Consider the following 21,564-nt stretch of genomic DNA (forward strand, 5'->3'; position numbering starts at 1 on the left):
GAATGTCAGAAACTTTAAAAAATAACATAATTAATTGGAATTATGAAACAACTCTAGATGGGAGGGTCTCAAATTCAGTAACCATAGTTGCTTACTTACATACCTGCTTTTACTGTTTAAAAATGAGTCCTACACTTGTCAGAGCTTTTTGAAGGCAAAATTTTTTTTTTTGCATGAGCAGATGCTAGGGGTAGTGTTCTGATGCAACTGGCAAGGTTGAAAGCTATTCTCCCTCTTTGTTCTTACACAAACATAGGAGTTATGTTTTGTGAAATCCTTAGAAATCAAGGCCCCGCCTCATCCAAACTAGGTTTCACAGTGCCTGTTATGAGAAACAGAAGGCATCATGAAGACGGAACTGCTTTTGGATACTGGTTTTTGGTGTTTTTTAGGCAAATTGATTATGAGCCTGTGTTTGGTGTCTGGTGTGTGAAGTTGAACACTCTCCACTCTGTTGATTACATGTGTCTGTTTTTCTGAGACTGGATTGTTTGAAGTGAAGTTCTTGATGTCGGGAAAATGTGGGTAATGCTGTCTGTTATCTGGTGCAAGATAATTTTAGAAACTCGGGGGCCTGCTAGGGGTTAATTTTGAATACATAAGAAGGAGAGAGGGACTGTACATGTGCAAAAAACATTGTACTTCCATTGCAGGATGTATTGTTTATATTTGGTCATCTCACTGAAATAAGACAAGAGTTAGCCTAAGTGATACTTCAAGTGTTGTTTTCTGTGTGATTTGGCCACCCAGCTCATGCCATTCACTACTTACCCAGGGTAAACTAATGAGTGATTGATGACTCTACTTTGGGTAGCAATTGGACTAGTTGACCTCCTGAGGTACTTTCCAACCTGGACAATCTTTTTATCCTATGATAATATTAGCTTTTGTTTATAGATGTGATTATTTAAATACAGTACCAGGAAATACACAGGAACTGAGCATAATATAAATTTACACCATGTTTGACATTCCTTTTGTGAGTGAAATACAAAGAAGTTGGGAATGAAAGGCTAATGATTTTTGCATATTCTAACTTACATTTGAAAAAAAAACCAACAACAAAACAGCACCTTTTTTAAAGTTGATAAAAGCATTGAAGTAAATTGGTGGTTAAGCAAGCTGCTAGTTCATTTTTCTGAGGTGAGATTTGCTTACTCTGTGTCTGTACCTTCTAAGGAGGAGGCACAGTTCTAGTCTGGTCTAGTCTGGTCTACCAGGAGCAATTCACCCTCAAATTACCATTACTACAAAGTCTGAAAGCAGAATCAGTTTGTACCAACTGCTTGTTAGAAAGTCAAGTAGATAGTGTTATCAGATGTGTTGATCTGTTCTGCTGTTTCAGGCCTTTAAGAATTTAATCAAACACTTTTTCATTTCACAATATTCAAATGAATGAAAATACTATCCTAATTGCAGTGTGAAAAAAAATACAGTATTTTACAAAGCTGTTTAGCTGCTCTGTGTGAGGAACTGCAGGGACAGTTTGGTTTCACTCTTTGATATCATGCCAAGGTGAAAAACATTGCAGGGCTGAATCTTTGAATTCAGAGTTAATTTAGTAGAACTTCTTTTGCAGCATTGGCAAGCAAGGAAGTCAGCAGAGGGTTGTATGAGGTCAATGCCAGCACAGGTTTTTGTGTCTTCGTCCCATTATCAGTAATGCCTTTTACTAGTGGAGTGCTCTCTTATGTTTAGGTTCCTTAAGCATAATAAAAAAAAGATGTGGAAGATTCCTAAATAGATGAAACTTCCATTTTATTTATTCCACTAGTTCCTCATAGAAATACTTACAACTTAAAAGCTTAATAGTTTAATGAGCCTTTTTGCCAAAACAACATGGGAGATTACTTTTCACCCTTTTGAAAGGGCTGTCACCCTTTTCACCCTTCACTGAAAGGGTTGTCAAACGCAGGAGTGGGCTGCCCAGAGAAGTGGTGGAATCACCATCCCTGGAGGCATTCAAGATATGACTGGACATGGCAGTTAGTGCCCTGGTCTAGTTGACAAAGTGATGGTTAGTCAAAGGTTGGACTTGATGGTCTTGCAGGTCTTTTCCAACTTTAATGATTCTGTGATTATTCCATTTCTGCAATATGCCAAAAAGTAAAGAAAAGGACTGGGAGTTGATCAAGCTGCTGCTCCAGTTGCCTTGAGACACCTTGCACATAATTCCTCATCAGATAATGAGCTCTTTCTGGTCAGGGTGGAGGGAGTTTGTGCTTGGGCCATCGTGGGTCCTTTCAAATGGGACGTGCTGCTGGCGTCCCGCTTGCAGATGTTGAATTTTACTTGGCACTTAGAGATATTTGCAGTTCCTGGAGACGGCCCACTGCACTGGAAGATGTGCTGTGGTTGTCAGGCTGGTAGGCCTGTGGTTCAGAACGCCTCGTTCTGCTTTGTAGTGAGATGTGATTACACAGTGCACTCAACAGAAAGGGGATCAGCACAGATAATAAACATCTTGCCCCAACCTGAAGCCACGTTGTGCTAATCCTGACAAATTAAGCAATTCAGGGCGACTGTCAGAGTGTCTAAATCACGCAGACTCCTTCAGCTGTCTCTAGGAAACGAGCAATAAATTCCTTCCTGAACGCCAGCCAACACAAAACCCCTCTGCAGATTTCACTCCTCAAGCAGAGCAATGAAGCCAGCGCTGAAGGGGGAAGGGAGTCCTCAGGCTGTGAGTCACATACTGTGTTCTGCCCAGTAACAAACTCATTTGTACATCCCCAATGGGGCTTTACTAAGGGTTTTAAAAAGATTCTGCAGCATAAAGGTGCTACCTACCCTTGTGGCCATCTGAAATTGTAACAGAGAGTGTACTTTTGAGAAAGCACAACAGCAGCCCAGCTCTGTTGTAGAAACCGCAGAGTTTTTAACCCCTACCAAAAGACAATTGTTTTTTTAGAAGCTGGCCTTTATCTGGGGATTTAGCAGTGTTGATTACTCTTTTAAGCTTAATGAAGAGTCATGATAGGAAGCAAGTTCATGGTAAGGATAAGCACTTTCTAGAACACCTTTTAATTCTGCATAGATACATCCAGTTCTAAATGAGTATAGTTAGGAATCTACATCAGGAGATACTTGAACAAAGCTGGTTTTGAGTAGTAGGACTGCTCAGTGTACACTGCATGCAGATATTTTTTTAGCTCCAGGCATTCCCTGCAGCTGCTTGTGAATCTTAGTAACATTCAGGGTGTATGTTTAACTTTTTATTTATTTATTTATTTTTGGTACAATATTGACACTTGATGGGAAGTTTAGATGGCAGTTTTGTAGAAACTGTAAATGCATGTTTGCAATGCTTTATATTTATATGGGAAATATCTCAGATGACTTTACAAAACACAGCTGTGCTTTTGAATGCTTTAGAGTGCACCATGTCTCAAAAATCATTATGATTCCCTGAAGTTCCATTAGAATTATTTTAGTTACTTGGTTTTAAACCCAGAGCACTAGAACTTGCCTGGAAAAGCAAGTAATATAAAAAACATATTCAACGCGTCACTTCTAAATGTCCCAAACCAGTATTTTTAGAAACTGATTTCCTGAAAAAGAGAAGATAATCAAATTTTCCTGTCACATTCAAGTAAGGTAATTTGTGGACTTCATTGCTGGGCTAGTTTCTTTTCTCTCATTCTTTTTTAGAGAAGTTTTTACTTACTTTGAGCTGCAGAACTTAGTATTTTTTTCTTTATATTATCTCCTTAACTCCCACTTTTTAAAGCTTGCAAGTCTCCAGGCATTAGACCAAGCCTGAGGTTTCAGGTTGCCGTTATTGTTCAGAAAATTGAAATGTCTGGAGATGGTGTTTAGGTAGTAAAAAACTCTGAGGAGGAAGAAATGGGATACGGTCAGGAGGGAAGAAGGTAGGGCAGAATAGAAGCTGGACGAAGAGTGCAGGAAGGGAACATTTTGCTCTGTTACCCCGTGGGACATGATGTTTCCTTTCAGAGCTGCTCTGCCTTTTGTTGCTTATGGGATTTAACACCACACAGAGCTACAGGCTGGGGGCAGAGCAGCTAGAAAGTGGCTCTTCACAAAAGGCCCTGGGGATGCTGTCGGGAGACAGCTGAACATGAGCCAGCAGTGTGCCCAGGTGGCCGAGAAGGGCAATGGCATCCTGGCCTGGATCAGGAACAGTGTGCCCAACAGGAGTAGGGAAGTGATCTCCCCCTGGACCGAGCACTGGTGAGGCCACACCTCGAATACTGTGTTCAGTTCTGCGCCCTTCACTTAGAAAAAGGACAGGGAGATCCTGGAGTGTGTCCAGTGAATGGCAACAAGGCTTGTTGCCTTCCAGGAATGGCTGAGGGAGCTGGGTTTGTTTATTTTCAAGAAAGGAGGCTCAGGGCAGACCTCATCACTCCCTACAAGCACCTGAAAGGAGGTTGTAGCGAGATGGGGGCCAGTCTCTTCTGCCGTGCCTGCAGGGAGAGGACAAGAGGAAATGGCCTTAAACTGAGGCAGGGGAGACTCAGGTTAAACATTAGAAACATTTTCATTATCAAGGTGGTCAGGCACTGGAGTAGGTTGTCCAGGGATGTGGTAGAGTCACTATCCCTGGAGGTGTTCTAGCGCTGGGTGATGTGATATGATATTTAATGGTTTAGGGGTCACAGTGGTAGTGCCAGGCTGACAGTTGGGCTAAATGATCCTAAAGGTCTCTTCCAATCTTGATGATTCTGTGATTATCAAAGGACCATTCTAGGCAGGATATGGCGGATGGTGGTGCAGGAACTGGTGGAGTAACAAGATGGTTTTCACTTCTGGAAAAGGAAGAGCTCTGCTTACTCTTTCATTAATGCCTGGAATGGCTGAAGGGAAGAAAGTCCACTTGTCTCTTTGTCTCTTTGGGTTGTGCGGATCCTTGAGCTGTTGACCTTAACACTCAAAAAGTCCTTCCTTTTTGTGAGAGAAGCATGCATTGTTTTCCATAGGCTTCTTTTGCTGCCTACAAGTAACCTTTCTCATATGCTTAACAGAAATGAATATATTACCCTTGTTATATTATGGACATACTCTGAGTAATCACTTCCCCTTTTCCAATAATATCTGAATATAGGGGCGAGAGGTGTTTTGAGCTCTGTTGTCACAGTGCAGCATGAAGGTGGTTCCTTTGGAGAAAGCTCGGTGCACAGCTTTGCAGCCCCTGTCTCACCAACCTAATTGTTTTGCCAGCAGTGGAACCCTTCTGGTAGAACAAAGTTTTGAGGCTCTTTTGGCTCCTTGTCCCCCAGAATAGGCCTTGTTTGGTTAATACATTTTTCAAGAGAACAGATGTATTTTCAAAGTGAATGTCTCTGGTAGAATCTAAAGGACAGGGAATGAAGGAGCAAAAAAAGTGTGTGCCTGCTTACTTGCTTAGTGTTCCTCTTCCCAGTGTGTTTTCTCTTTTTTGAGAGACAAGTCACACTGGATGGTAGCAGACAGTGTTAGAGAAGAGGGATTTTTGCATTTGTGGGTATCTTGACACATCTGGCAGGGTGTGACTTGCAGAGGATTAGCAGCCAGCTCTTTTAAGAAAGGAAAATTAGAGGAAATCTCTCGAGTACTGTGAAGTCCCAAACAAACATTTGTTTTTAAGCTTCTGTATCAGCTCACAGGTAGATGGTGGTCTGGGGTAGCTCAGTGTCAGACCCCATTTCACATCCCCGTAAACTTAACTCACTAATTTGTCCTGATTTCTCCATTGTTCACCTTAGACCGTGCACTCTGGTAATTGCTCACAGACAGCAGTCAACAGGTTCTCTGGGTGCTGGGTGTCTCCTCCTCTCTGTAGCTGTTGGTATCTCTCCACATGCTTACACGCTGCGGTCATGCTGCTGCCTCACCGCCCCCTGAATCATTCTTGTCTAAATTGACTTATATTTAGCACTGTTGTTCTGTTCCCTGAATCCATCCGGTCAGCTGCGTGACAAATCGCTGTTCTCTGAATGCTGTCCAATGTGTAAATACAAATTATCACAGCTTAGGGACTGTGGCAAATGTTTCTGTTTTGAAGAGCACTTGTTGAAATGTCCAGCAAACTTTTCTGGCATGTACCTGCCCCCAGCCCTGTGACAGGACAGATGAAAAGCGTGCCAGAGTCTTCTGATCTTTTAGAACTATTTACAGATCATTTTACAGAATGATTCATGGGCAGACTGGCTGGCTGAAAACCAGACCCAAGAGGGTGCTTCTGTTGGCTGGAGGTTTTGACATCTGGTGAGGCTGCAGGTACAGTTCCCACACAGTCCATGGAGTGCCCCAGGAAATCCTACCTCTGCCATGTCCAGTGGCTTCCTTTGCAGTGGTTTCTGGATGGGTACTAGACTCCACCGCATTATGGCCATGCTTTGAGAGCCCTTTCAGTAAAGCGTAAGATACTGGCACTCCTGATTAAGCCCTCCTGATAGAAAAGCTTCAATTGCATATTTTTGAAAGAAGCTTCCAGCCTCTTATTTCATAGGGAGGGGTACGCCAGTGTCTGCCCAAACATCCTCATTTTGAAATGTTTTGGCCTTGTAAATTAACATGTATTCTAAAACAGCCACCAAACTAAAGAAAAAAATTTCAGTTGGTTTGGAGAGAGGTTCTGTCTTTTCTTTTTCTCTTTAGGAGAAGCTTTCTCCTCTCTCTGTTTGAATTGTGCATGCCTCTTATCCCTTACACTGTACTTTGGCATAGACTGTTTACTGAAATCGTATAAGAAGGGCTGCTTACAATGACTTTGTTTCATGTTGGCTCCACTGTGTAGTTGGAGTGGGTCAGTTCCCAGGGCATCAAGAACAGCAGCTAACCTGTCCACTTCTGGACACTGAATCTTTTTATTTATAGAATATGGATTTTTTTTACCAATCATCAAGGAAGCACCAGGTAATATTTCTGAGATGCAGTAGTAATTTTTCTTCCTATTCATGGGTTTGGCTTACCCTTTTCTTCTTGTTTTCTTTCAGGCTTCCAAGATACCACAGAATTGCTGCCCACTTCTTGTATTTGTGAATCCAAAAAGTGGTGGGCTAAAAGGTCGGGATCTGCTGTACAGTTTTAGAAAGCTGCTAAACCCACACCAGGTCTTTGAACTTACCAATGGGGGCCCACTTCCTGGGTAAGTCATCATATTTAAAAAAAAAATAAAAATTACATTTTTATGTTTTTTAAATGTTGTATTAGATTTACTTATTTTGAAGATCTAAATTGCTTCTGTTCTGTATCTGAACACCAGGGCAGTGGATCACTCCCTTCTGACTAGTTCTTACTGTGAGAGCAGATTTAAACTTTGACATTCTCTAAAGAAAAGAGAATAGAGTAGTTCCTGGTATATACATTTTTGTCAAGCCTAGCAGAGTCTCATCTGGGCAAAGTCAGATGCACTTTACAATAGCACATCTTTAACAATTATTAAAAATATCTCATATTTGAATGGAGATGGACAGAGAAATGGCACATTTCCTCACAAAAGCTGATTTTTGCTTTTATTTCTTCTGTTGTTTCATGGGGACTACTAGGAAAGTAATAAAATTTTCTGTCTTGACTCTTGAAACTTGGCCACAATTACAGAATTAACAGGGCCTGGCTGATCACAGCTGCAACGTTTCTACAAGGAACAGGACATAATGTGCTTGTGAGGACACAGGAATTAGTGACTTGATTTAATCAAACCCACTTTGTTACCAGCTTTATAAAACTGAAAGCGATGGTCGTAGCCTATTCCTCATTTTTTCAGCACTGCTTTAATAAAAAACTGTCAGGACAAGATCTTCAGAACAAAACTTTGTTGGAAGAAATGCAGCCTATGCAGGAGGCAAGATAAACAAATTACCCAAACTAATTTTTCTGTCAGAACTGTATAATTCTGTTGTCTTTCTAATGCAGTTCAAGCTTCAATTTCAGTAATTAGTTCATTTTGTTTTGGCCTTGGAATCTTTCTGTAGCTTTACAGCAAAATGCTCCTATTTGTTAATTGCTTCTTGTGCAATGGGAAATAAAAATTCCTTTGCATGATGTCTTTGTATGTGGGATGAAAAACCACAAAAGGTAAGAGTCACCAGGAAAACAGTACTATGGAGAAGAAAATGTTCTGTGATTCCTATGACTAAGTAAAAAAACACCACCACTAATCAGCTTCTCCTCTAGGATTTAAAGGGTTGTATATGTTCTTATTGAAATTATGACTAGTTAGATCTCTGTGCCTTTGAAAATGGAAGTGATTAATTATTTAACTCTTGAAGAGAAGTGAAGAATCTTAGAGGAATGTGGGTTTCTTTTTTTTTCTTTTTGAATTCAGCTTTATGTAAAACTTCGTATTTTTCCATTCTCTTTGTTGAGGTCAGTCCTGAAACTGATGGTAAAAGTGGGGCATGGGACAGAATTCCAATAATACTGCATTATCTTAAATAGTTTATTAGGAGACTTTGCAGTTCCTGTATAACATTGTAACGTTTCTTTTCCCCTGTGCTTTGTTTTACAATGAAGGTTTCACACGTTCTCCAAAGTCCCCTCCTTCCGAGTGCTGGTGTGCGGAGGGGACGGCACTGTTGGCTGGGTCCTTGGTGCACTCGAGGAAATCAGGCACAAGCTGGTGTGCTCAGAGCCCTCAGTTGCCATCTTACCTTTAGGAACAGGTGAGAATCACAGCAACAACTGTTCCTCTTCCAAGGGCAGAAGTCCTCCAGAAGCTCTATATTTTTCTTTCTGACAAAGAACTCGGTTTTGCAGCAGACATGCCGTGATTCTGGCTGGTGCTGGAGGGTAAATCGCAGTGTCAGCTTTTCAAGGAAATATCAGCCACACTTTCTGAAGGAAAAACAAGCAGCCAGAGTGTATGGAGTGTGTGAGAGAGGGCAGAAGTTGGAGAAGGCAAGATCTTCTCCTCCTGACAACCACAGGGGCATCAGCCGTTTCTCTAAACCAGTGAACTCAGTTGCTCCGTGACATCTTAACTCAGTAACAGGTTTTTTGCATTTTTTTTGTGTGTGAAAACATTCCAGATCAGAGTGTGTCTGTATGTAATAGTAAGCACACGTGCAATCACAACAAAACTTTTTTTTTTCTGCTTGTTGACCTTTTGTTCCAAACCCACTAATCCTGTGGCTTGTTTGGAGCACCTGAATGCAGTGTGGTTTGTAGAACAAGGCTGATGCACTGACTACGAAGTACAGTCATAATTTGGCATTTTTTTTTGTTGCCCAGGTAATGACCTGGGGAGGGTCTTGCGATGGGGAGCTGGCTACAGTGGGGAGGACCCATACTCCGTTTTGGTTTCTGTGGATGAGGCAGATGATGTCCTTATGGACCGCTGGACTATCCTTTTGGATGCAGAAGAGCCAATTGAAGGTGCAGAGAATGGTATTGCAGAACCTGAGCCTCCAAAGGTGAGCTGAGTACCATCTGGCTCTGATTCTTAGGAGCTGCTGTTCTGTCAAAAATCACAAAGATGATGGATATGAACAAATTTTAATTTTTTTGGCTCACTTGGCTTTGCACTCAGGCCTTACTGAGCTGTTCGTTAGTGAATACAGCAACATCTGGATCTAGTGTTTCAGTCTGGGCAGGGCTGGTTGACTGCAGAACACACTTCATAGCTGTTTGGCAAAAAGCATCTGATAGGGGCTTAATAATAAGATTCCCGTGGTAATGGCATACCTGTCTGCTTCAGCTGGAAAGAAAATTATTTCTCAAATAAGAGAAGGGTTTGGAAAGAATGCCAAATGCTTTCCAGAACACTTTTACAACTGGAGTGTCAACCAAGAAACACCCCACTCCTCTTTCCTTTCATGGTTTAAAAAATTGCTAGGAGTTGCTAGCATATGCAGGAAATAAATCCTTCTGTCACCTTCCTGCCACTGCATGTCTGTATGTGTAGCATCCATTATTTGCACTTTTTTGAATGAAAGTCAATATTCCTTGTTTCATATTAACTTGTTTCAATTTAGGAAAATAAAAATGTTGGTTGTAGATGTTGACTTCAGAACTGTATGTGAATCCTGGTTCTTTCTGTCTTCAGACAAAGAGAAGAAATGGGACAAGGGAGTGACAAAAAAAGCAGAAAATTGTAACAGTGGTAGCAATTATCTAAGACTTTGGTCTGGTGACTGGAAAATCATAGGCATTATGAGTCAGTTGGAGGATTTAAGTTGCTCAGGTTCCAGCTATTTTTCACTTGGTAGAGGCAGGGGTTTATTTTCCCTGGGTGCTTAATCTGCTTTTTAAAGGTGAAGGATGGGAGAGTCAAGGACTAGGATAAAAAAGCTATGGCATACAACGGAAAAATTAATGGCAGAAATGGTAGAAATCTGTAGAAACTTGAGCCTGGCACATAGGGAGCTATATAAAACACAGCTGAGTAGGTGAAGTCAAGTTCTACACTCTGATGTAAGTTGGTCACCTTCCAAAGTAAGGAAGAGCATCTTCCTAGCACTGTAATGATAAATCCATGGTTGATGCCAAAAGTAATAGTGGCATTGGTGTTCAGCAACTTGGGAAGTTATTGCATAGAATTGCTTTGAGAGGTTGATTGGTTTTCTTTCTGCATTAGTTTTTATTTCTGCCTTATTATGCCTGTCACTTTTAATTAACAATAAACTTTGAAGTTTCTGATACTTTGGAAACAATGGCTTTGTATCAACATTTGTTCCTACAGCTTTATTTTTAGTGCAGCATTTCTGGAAAATGTTTTCCAGAATCTGTCAAGATGCAAGTGACTTGAGGTATCATTTGCAAAACTTGCTTTTGTTGAAAAACTTTGGAACTTCTTAATTTATGAATGTAAGCAGGAAATAATTTTTTTTTTCTTTTTAATCAGATTGTACAGATGAACAATTACTGTGGTCTTGGCATTGATGCAGAGTTGAGCTTGGACTTCCATCATGCTAGAGAAGAAGAACCAGGGAAATTTAATAGCAGGTAATCCTGGGGAAACCAGATGTGAAGGTCAACTCTGTGGTGCTGCATTACTTCCAGTTTACACTACAGCTGATAACCTTAAATGCTACAATTATCCACAAATCAATATTGCTTCAGGCAGAGCAAGGACAGGGAGGAATTGAGTTAGACAGGAACTTGTAGGCCCAGAATTCATCTTTTTTGTTTGCTTCAGTTTGGGGTTTTTCCCTCTACAAATAGAGAGCACTAAAGCAGTTTTTGGAAGCCATGTCATTGTTATTTAGTATTCTTAGTCTGCGTTGTTGAGTTCAGTGAAATTTTGAGTTAGTGGAAATCTCTCTTGCTAAAAGTCTTTATCAGGAACGAGGGCAGTACTGCTACATAAGCAATAAGCACATTCAGAACTTCTTCAGAACTTCTTCTGTACATTTTACACCCTTGCTTAGTGCTGTGGTAGCCCCTCCATGCTAGTGTTAAGGATAAAGAAAAAATCTCTATCTCAAGTGAGACTGTTATTAAAAAAGTAATGAGAGAGACCTTCCTTCTTTCTGACATGCAGATCAACCAGTAATGGGACCTTTTTTTAGTTCTGATGATCATTCAAATTGATGAGTAAAAGAGATCACAATTGTGTAATTAATCCATAATTGCTTGTAGAAACAGTTTTGTCTGCTTTGCTCTATGATTAAATGTCCTCTAAATTGTCTATCCATTGCCAGAGTAACAGTCAGTTACAACTGTGCAGTGTTCAGACTATTAAAAATACTCTCTAACTGATTATAAGTGTAATGATGTGTAATCCCACCTGTCTTACTGTGTTCTGTGTATCATTACACTCATTGCCCATGGTGAATAAAAACTGAATAACACAAGAGAATTGTTTCTATTGTTACTATTAGGCACTGGTTTGCATTTTCAATGAAGTGGATTAAAAACGTCACAGGTAGTAAAATCAGGCAATAAGTTAGCATATGGCAGTGCCTGTTCTAGTATATGAAACTTTTCTAGATTGTCTTTTGCAGTTAATATCATGTATAAGTGATGTTCATTCTTTCTTCAGAACAAACTCCTCTGTGTTTGCAAAGCAGCAGTACTTCGAAAGATAAGCCCTTTTGCTATTGCCACTGCATATGAGGGTTATACTTTGATTTCTGTTGTTCTATGTGCTTTTCATCCCTGTAATGTTTATCTGTCAGTTCCTAGTGTGCAGCACCTGCAGCTCCATGGGCAGTGACTTGGTACCATTCTTGCAGGGGGACTTGAAGGGCTTGTGGGAAAAGAGAGATGATTCCCCCTCCCACTCCCTCAAATCTGAAGGGCTATGTAGTTCTGGAAAAGAAATATGAAATAATTAATTGAAACTGAGGTATGTTTTTGCAAAAGGCAAACAGCTTGTGCAGGTTAACAGTGCTGACACATGATATTTACCTTTGACTGCCTGTGACAATGACTGTTAAAAGGGCTGGCTTTGCACTTTCCCATGGTAAGCAAGTGCACAGTCTTGTCAGCATTATTAGCACTTCTAAAAAATTAGTTTTAGTAAACTAACTAAAAAGGGTATCAGGTGCAGCAGCTGCTCACATGTGAACTGGCTGCTCTTGAGTGCAGAACAGGAATTTTCAGGTTGTGCCAATAGAAATTGCAGGTAGTCCTTGGAAGAAATATGGGCTTGAGTGCTCTTGTGAAGCAAGACCTTAAACTGGTAAATGTCCCAAAAGCTGTCTGCTCTCTGGCCTCAGTCAGTAGTCTCTTTATGTGCTCAGGACTGCTTGCCTTTGGTTAGCATCTCTAAGTGCAGTGATGACTTCCCTGCAGGAATTTAATGCTGAACTTGCATTGCAGGGCAGATAAAAATAGTGTATGTTGTGACAGTGATGGTTTTTGCATTGTTGAGTGCCAAGCTGTGTGAGTTCTTTTCACAGTGTAAAATTTAATGGTCAGGGCATCTACCTTCATTCACAGAATCGCAGAATGGGTCAGGTTGGAAAAGACCACACCAGGTCATCTGGTCCAACCTCCCTGCTCAAGCAGGGTCATCCCAGAGCACATGGCAAGAATTGCATCCAGGCAGTTCCTGAATGTCACCGGTGAGGGAAACTCCACAGCCTCTCTGGGCAACCTGTTCCAGTGCAAGATCACTACACAGTAAAGAAGTCCTTCCCTTGTGTTCAGGTGGAACTTGTCCTATGGCTTGGCCACCAACAGGAAAAGCCTGACTCCATCCTCTTGACACCCTGCCTTCCGACACTTTCAGGCATTGATGAGGTCCCCTGTCAGTCATCTCTTTTCAAGGCTAGACAGACCCAGCTCCCTCAGCCTTTCCTCATAAGAGAGATGCTCCAGTCCCCTGATCATCTTTATTATCCTCCACTGGACAGGAGCTCCTGTCTCTCTTGTACTGAGGAGCCCAGAACTGGACACAGCACTCCCAGTGTGGCCTCACTAGGGCTGAATAGAGGGGCGGGATCACCCTGCTCAACCTGCAGGCAAGGCTCTTCCTAATGCACCCCAGGATACCTTTGGCCTTCTTGGCCACAAGAGCACACTGCTGGCTGATGGACAGCTTGTTGTCCACCAGGACTCCCAGGTCCTTCTCCACAGAGCTGCTTTCCGGTCCTGTACTGATGCCTGGGGTTATTCCTCCCAGGTGCAGGACCCTGAACTTGCCTTTGTTGAATTTCAGACAGTTCCACTCTACCCAACTCTCCAACCTGTCGAGATCCTTCTGAAGGGCTGAACAGCCCTCTTGGGGTATCAGCCACTCCTCTAAACTTGGTGTCATCAGTGAAGTCATCTGCCCTGTCATCCAGGTCATTCCCATAGGGTCCTGCAGCAGTTTTTAGGATAGCCTATCACAGAAGAGGCCACATCTTCTTGGTGCCATCCAAAATGGCAGGAGACTGCTGTGGCAAGCAGTTTTCATGGATGTGAGGTTAGAGAGAATATTCTGCACAATTTAATGCAAGAGTAGAATTGTTTTACAGAGATACACAAGTGTTCTGCAGTTAGGCCACTGTGTTGCTGCTTTCAGTTTCTGCTGGCTTCCTGCAACAAAAATTAATACTCCTTGGGGATATTTAGAGTATTATGTTTCCTACTGATTTTCCAGTATTTTTCATTTGTATCCAAGTTAGCCAAAACCTGTCTTAGCATAGACACATGTTACTGTCTTGTCTGGAGGAGAAGGATGTGTTAAATGGTGTTACATGAGGTACCTTTAATTCAGTGCTATTTAAAACTGTTAGGACTAATTATCCCCAATATAATAATTTAAAGTAACTGAAAAGGTCTCTGAAGAGTTGACTAGAACCCACATGCTAAACTGGCTGTCTTCTGCACTTGAATGTCTACAGTATTTAGACATAATACTAGAGAGATTTTGCAGAGTTGGATTCCAGTGACACCGATGTGCTAGTAGGGTCAAATAATGAAAATTTATGCTTCTTATTTTAAGGTTGCCCTGAAGGCCATATATCCAAAGGTTTCCATTATAGAACAAAATAGTCTGTGTGTTTAACTAGCCTTTGTTTATGTTATTCTTAAAATATTTTGCCATTTCTAGGGATGCCATAAAAATCCTTCTCATCTTTTTTATTCTAAAATTAGCAATGTTAGAGCTCTGTCACAAAATAACATTACTAAGCCTAAGTTTCTGCAGCTAAGTATATTTCAAATTAACGAGCAGTGTGTAAAGCAAAGATTATCAAGTGTTTTTGTGCCAAAAGTGTTCTAGCATTGCATGAGAAAAGACTTTAAAATGTGTCATGAAGACCTCTAAAAATATAATCTTCCAACCCAGTTTACATTTCAAAGAGGCATTGAATTCAGGCAGTGCTTTAAAAGGGCTGATTTTTCTGTAATAAAATTTCACAATCTCCACATCCTTCAACAGCGCAATCATCTCTTAAGTAAAAGGTGTATAAAGTAGCACTTCATGGGTTATGCTTTGTTTTTGCAGTAAAACTAGAAGAACTTGAAGACGGTTCTAATTGAAAAAAGTCTTTAAACATACCTGCTAGAGGACAATACTGGTATACACATACAAGGAAGAGTGCTATGCTGGGCCTCACTTCTTAGTTACAAGGTACTTGTCTGCTCCTAGGTTTCACAACAAAGGAGTTTACGTGAAAGTTGGGCTGCAGAAGATCAGTCATACCAGAAACCTTCACAAGGACATAAAGCTGCAAGTGGACCAGCACGAGGTGGAGTTGCCAAGTATAGAAGGACTCATTTTTATTAATATACCCAGGTAAAAACGAGAGGAAGGATCCCTTGTGGATGCATGTCTGGCTGTGAGTGTGGAATTGCTGGTTGGTATTTGAGCATCAAATGTCAAATGGTTAGATACAATGTTAAGCAGCTTAGATTAGAAGGAGGTTCTTAGTGGGTATTTTTGATTACTGCGTGACTCGCTGGCTGGGCAACTGTGCGTAAAGAGCTAGTTTTTAATACTATTTTGACAGAATTTTTGCTATTCGCTGAAACTCACAATTTCATTCCACATAAAGGTGGAATTCTTATGATAATAAGGTTACATCATCCTGTTTTCCCAGGTTATATGCAAACCCCATACATTTGCTATTTCTTCTCTGTCCTGGCAGCAGTTTGGAATAATTTCCTCACCAAAGGTCTTCAGAATTCTCTTGGCGCAGTTTCCTAGCAAAACATGACTTTTTAGGCGTGGCTCTAGGCCCATGGCTTCTGTCCACTGTCATCTTCCCCTGTCCCTCCACTGTTGAATAGTTGACTGGATTACACAGTGGCATGTGGAAGGATCAAAGATGATTGACCTGCACACGCTTTCTGATGTGTTAGAGACCAGAGACCTGAGCAATTCCTGCAGTGAAGGTCAGACAGAATTCAACTGTCAAACACTGCCCAGGTCACACAGGCAGCTGGTCAGTGTACATGGAGTCTGTGATGCTGCCTGTGTAGCTGTTGAAAACCCTCAGTTCAGGTACCTTTTGTGGGATTGTGGGTGCCGCCCTGACACCTGCAGGGAGCTGAACTCACTACTGTAGAAGAAAGGAAGCCATATCCACAGAATTCTGACTTCCTCAGATGTACTGTTGATCGAGGAAGGTTTTTTGTTTGCACAAAACCAGCAGGTAATTAGTGGTGCCATACTATTTGTTTTCAAGGACCCTCTTATCCTAAACAACCTGTATCTCTTTGCATTTGAGTCTGAAAATTCTTCAACTTCTTATTCAAATAAGTGGTTTTGTGTGTATACACACCTATGCACATACACATAGACAAATACACACTGCACATGTGAACTGTGTAGAAGAATAAATCATGATTAGTGATGAGCAGTCTATGCACAAAAACAGTAAGCGAGTGATTTGAGTGACGAGGGTCAGTATTGTACAGAAAGGAACATGGTGTTAAGTTGTCAGAAGCATCTCAGAGGATTGAAGTGCATATTAGCAGGATAGAACCTGCTAATAACTGCAAGTGAGTTTGGCCAGGTACAAGAATAAAAACTTCATACTTGTTTTAGCTTTAACTTCCATTCAGTAGCTTTTGTGAATATTGTCAGGACCAGTAAGAGCTATGTTAAGTTCTTAAGTCTTGAAAGGTAAGGGTTAATGAAGCTGTATCCTGTATTTCCCAGCAAACTAAAACCCTTTGGAATTACTTCCTTCTTATTTATATTTTTTTCCTTCCAATGGAAACTGTTTCCTTCACTCCTTCTTTTACTACCAAACGATCTTACCAGAATTCTCCCAGATTTTGGGAAGAACAGTTCCTGTTTTCGCAGCGCAGGAACTGCAGTCCCTCCAGCTGATGGTGGGGAGCAGCGTGTCTGGCTTTGGGAGCCTGTCAAAGCAGCCACCCCCAGCAGGGCACCGGGGAGGGTGCCCCTTGGCAGGCATGGGTGGTGACTGTGGTGTGCTTTCCACGCAGCTGGGGCTCGGGAGCCGATCTCTGGGGCTCTGACAGCGACAACCGCTTCGAGAAGCCGCGCATCGACGACGGCCTGCTGGAAGTTGTTGGTGTGACTGGCGTCGTTCACATGGTAAGCTGGCATCCCAGTAAGCACGGAAGGAACAGACATTCTTTCAGACAGGCTCGTTTCCGTAACAGACAGTGCGTTGCAAGTGCGTAGTCCTAAAAAGGATGCCTCTTTGTTAAGGCCGGATGAGGAGTAATAGGAGTGAGAAGAACTTGCTCAAAGCACATGGGAAAATGCTTCATAACTTAACTAGGCTTTGAACCCAGTCCAGAGACTTACATGCGTACATATATATTAAATGCACATATATGTATGTATTATAGAGTGCACTTTGCTTTCTCGTAACAGGAATCATGGTGTCAGAGCCAAACAGTTCACGGGATGAAAACAAGATTTTGTTCTAATACTACCAAAACATGCACTCTTCACCTAGTGTACTTGCAAAAAAATCTTGTTGTACCTCATCACAATCCAGGTGGACACTCCTAGACAGGTGACTTTATTACTATCTGCCACAGGGTTTCCAACCCCTGTCGCTGAGAATCTGGTGCTAACTGCTCTTGATCTGAGTGCTACATGAAGCAGATGGTATGCCATTCTGCAAAGAAGATTGTGACTCAACTTACGGACCTTTAATTCTTTAAAGTATTACATATTTTTACAATGGCCTTCTACTAGTAACACAGTCCTGTAGAATGGCAGGTTATTTTTGTCTTTTCTTCATATTTTGCTCACTGTTTAAAGAAATCTGCTGCTGAAAAGGTATATGTGGTCAGGTAATTAGAGATAACTAATCCATAAAACAACGAAAAATTGAAAGGCGGGTGCTTAAAACTTTGTGCAGCTCATCTTTAGTGTTGGCCAACTTTGCCATTTTCTAATTCAGATCTTTTGAAAGACACTGAAGAAGTGTTTTGGTAGAGATCCTTAAGTCTTTCATGAAAGCAGAAGCAGCAAGGATTGTACCTGTTGCTTTGGAGTACAAACAGCTTCGCTGTGGAAGTTGTTTTGCCTTCAGCATTCTGCAGGGGTGTCCAAGTTCTGCACTAACTGAAATAATTAATGCTGGGGCACTAAAGGCATCCTACGCAGATTTTGCCTAAGCAGTTCTTTTACTTGAAACTTAAAATGTCAGGTGAGAATAAAATACTATCCGCCCAGTTTAATCCCAGCTAGTATTTGCGCTTCTTGTTAACTGGGGTGATAGATATCCTGGCTTTTGCTTCCTAACAGGGTCAAGTCCAAGGTGGTTTTCGATCAGGAATCCGCATAGCCCAAGGCTCGTATTTTCGTGTAACACTCCTAAAGCCAATTCCAGTTCAAGTTGATGGAGAGCCCTGGATTCAGGCCCCTGGCCAGATTATAATTTCTGCTGCAGGACCAAAGGTACTGGCTGTAGGTCTCTCTTAGCAAGTTGTCTCTGTTCCTCCATTGGGTGTTGTCATATTGTTCTGCTTGTCTGTTGTGTTCTGGTGCTTAACCTTAAAGGAGCTAGTCAGCACATATGGTAACTATTGGATAAATACATAGCAGTTTCTACAGAGAATGTTTTGAGGGCTCTCTCCAGCAGCTCAGATGAGGCTTGTGTTTAAAAAACATAGTCCCTGAGCTTCAGCCTAGTGACTTAATTTTTTTTCCTCTGTATTGAGGCTTCCAGGCAGTGTTGCTTGCCTTGAAGCAGGTCACAGCTATAAGGACCGTGGTAGAGTGCAGAGTGCAAGGTAGGAATCAGTTTGCTGGAGGAGGAAAGGTTTGTCAGAGAGTAGCAAAGAAGAAAAATGAATAATGGATGAGCAGGGTTTGCAAAAGAGAGACTTTGGAGTAATCCATGTCTGTTTTTCCTTGACATCTCAGTGTGTATGTCAGCTGCCTATGAATTTAAGTTCTCTATTGACATTGAAATTGTGAAATAAACGTTTTGCAGTAGTTGACTGTGGTGCACACCAGTCTACACATTTGCCTGCTACTTTAAGAATGCCTTTCCAACTTGCAGAAATTTGTTGCTACAGACAGTCTTGACAGTCTCAGAGAATATGTAAGTCTCCCAGGAGAGCTACCAGGACAATGAGAAGAAAAATGGGTGAAAGAGAGGGTCATATATCAAAGTTTCAGAATATGTTAAACTTTGTTCTTTTCCTGAGAAGAAGGGGGGGGAATAGAAAGAAAGAGAGAGAACTAACCTAACTTGTCCTTCAGTGAGAAACATTTCTTATCTTTCTATCAGGTTAGTGACTAGTACTGTTGTCTCTATATATGTGTATGTATACGTGTGTCCAGGAATATATATGCACACACATACATATACATCTATATGCATACTTATAACATGTTTGTGTAAAAAAGGTAGTTAATCTATAGCTTTATAAGGATAGGTGCATCAGATAGTTGTGTATTTAAATGTTTTCTGTGGCAGTTCCAGCATTTTACTTGGTTATTAGTTAGTTGCCTTAGATCAGCTTGTTGATGACTACAGGTGTTTTAATACTCACTCCCTTTCTTTTAAAACTTTCAATTTTAGGTCCACATGTTGAAAAAATCCAAGCAGAAACAGAAAAAAACTGGAAGCCTGAGAGAGATGAAGGTGGATAGCATGTCAGTCTCTGAAGGAGGACGCTAAGTGAAGACCTGTGTTCGGAAGTGATGCAGCACACCTACTGTAGATACCAAGCTGGTTCAGTAAAACCACGTGCGGACAACTCCTGAAGAGTGTTGCCTAAGAGCGTGCCTTTCATTACATTTTGACAGTACTGGGTTCTACTTTGTCTTTCAAAGATAATGCCTCATTGTCACAGATAGCTATCATGTAACACTTTTCTCATCTGAAATGTTTACTTTGGGTTGCTTTTCCATAAGCCATTTCCGTTTTCCAGCCAAACAGAGATTCCAAGATGCTGAGATTTCTGCATCTGCCTTCACAAAGACTCCTCCCCTCCTCCTAGCTCCTTCTTAAAGAAAGTCATTCCATAGATGAATTTTGGTGAGTTGTTCCATAATTGAAAAAGTGTTCCTTTGAATTAATGTTCGCAATAGCATCATAACCAAAAGAAGGCAAAGACAAGAGCTGCTGAGAACTTGGACCCGTCCAAATAGCACAGCTGAAACAGTACTACCGTAAAGAGGAAAACACAAAACACAGGAGAGATTATTTCTATAAATGGAGCCCTGTGCACTGGAAAGAGAGAAAGTACTAGAACAGTTGAGTCAAAATATTTCACAGAGTTTACTTCAACAGTACTTGGGCAATATGAATGGAGGGGAAACAGCCTGTAGAGCAATTTTTCAACTGCAGCTTAGTTTCTCATTATTCAGCCAAAACCTCTTTTAGAAGGCATTTGAATTTCAGCAGCCACAACGCTCACAAAAAAAAAGAAACAAGAATACCCAAGGCAGTATTATGGTATACCAATTTTTTTCTGTCACTGAAATCATTATCTCTGACACCAGACTTTTCTTCTTGTCTTTAATTGTGCTGTTTCTTTTTCATGAATTTGTCACAGTTGGACTATTATATAACAGCAAGCTCAAAGACTAAAAGAATCATCACTAATTAGTGTAAAAGAAGTACCACTTAGTGTTAAGTGAATTGGCACAGTCATCTGTTAGAGCTGAAGTACAGCATAGCTTTGCTGAGGAGCCTTAGGCAGTGCTGAAGCTTGTAGTGTCCATGTAACATGCTGTAGGCTTCAAATAGCTGGGAATGCAAGAGCCATCGTGAAAATTCACTTACCTGGTCAGGCTTCTCAAATCCTTGGTGGGTGTTGTTATCAGGTGCGGGCCCAGGGACACAGTGACTGTCTTTTATTCACTTGGATGAGTGTGTGCTCTTCAGAGGCTCTGTATTTATTCATCTGCTGAAGGTGTGGGGATCCAGTACTCTTTTCACAGCTTCATGCTAGAGAGTGGTGCTGGAGCAGATGTGCTGCTCCTGCCATGCACTACATATATCTGCTATCCATGGCTTGTGGTCCTGTTGTTCTTCGCTCACATCTCTGCTGGGCTCATCTCACCGTGGTTCTCCAGGGACTGAACCTTTCACTTCGGGTCAGCATCACACTCAAGGGGCCCTGCAAGCCACTTCTGGGCAGGGGGTGGGGCCTGCATTATTTTGCCCCTTGTATGCATCTGCTGCTTGGAGCTACTTAAGCCATGTTGCCTAGAGCCCACTCAGCCAGACAGTGGACTTACTTGTCCTCTGTTGCACAGTAATAACTAAGTCAGCTATGGGTGGCATGAATTCATCACTCAAGTGTCAGCTTTAGGAGCATTCCTCTTGCCAGTGTGTCTAGAAAAACATCCCCAGCTGCTTCGGGGGACTTAAGTGTAACTTTGAAATATGCAAAAGCCAGTTTGTGATGGAGCCAGTTACGTGCTGAGGCAGTTCTTGCTGGGTCTTGTTGATGAGTCTCTACTCTAAGCACTCGACCAACTTTAGCAAAATCTGATCATTACCTGTACTTTCTGCTTTCCAGTCATGGTGCAGAGAGGGGTGTCAATGTGGGCACTACAAGAGAGTCATCTACAGCAACAGAATGATGATACAGCTAAAGCTATAAAGAGAAACAAAACAGCCATGGAAGAATGGCAGGTGCCTGCAGCCTCTCCTTCCTGTCTAGTGATTCTCTCTGTTCTTATGTTCTGGTAGAGATGCAGTTGGAGGACTGACTCCTGTTTTCAGTGAAACCTCTTCCTAATTGTTTAAATTCTTAATTTCAGGGATGTTCTTCAGGTAGCCCAGT

The 21,564-nt window shown here is 41.5% G+C and overlaps 1 protein-coding gene across 1 annotated transcript in view; it reads left to right on the forward strand.

The window, feature by feature from the left end:
* Nucleotides 1–19,653, forward strand: part of DGKQ (diacylglycerol kinase theta) — an 86,466-nt gene extending 66,813 nt beyond the window's left edge. The window contains exons 16-23 of the mRNA XM_027884654.1: nt 6,942–7,093; nt 8,461–8,609; nt 9,178–9,359; nt 10,790–10,890; nt 14,972–15,118; nt 16,780–16,891; nt 18,062–18,214; nt 19,347–19,653. Of these exons, the coding sequence (XP_027740455.1) occupies nt 6,942–7,093; nt 8,461–8,609; nt 9,178–9,359; nt 10,790–10,890; nt 14,972–15,118; nt 16,780–16,891; nt 18,062–18,214; nt 19,347–19,445 (1,095 nt within the window). The 3' untranslated portion in view covers nt 19,446–19,653. The remainder of the gene's footprint in view (nt 1–6,941; nt 7,094–8,460; nt 8,610–9,177; nt 9,360–10,789; nt 10,891–14,971; nt 15,119–16,779; nt 16,892–18,061; nt 18,215–19,346) is intronic.
* The last annotated feature ends 1,911 nt before the right edge of the window (nt 19,654–21,564 follow it).

The sequence above is a fragment of the Empidonax traillii genome, unplaced genomic scaffold, assembly GCF_003031625.1.
Source record: "Empidonax traillii isolate 1590-97213 ecotype Southwest subspecies unplaced genomic scaffold, ASM303162v1 scaffold152:size925058, whole genome shotgun sequence".
Classification (NCBI taxonomy): domain Eukaryota; kingdom Metazoa; phylum Chordata; class Aves; order Passeriformes; family Tyrannidae; genus Empidonax; species Empidonax traillii.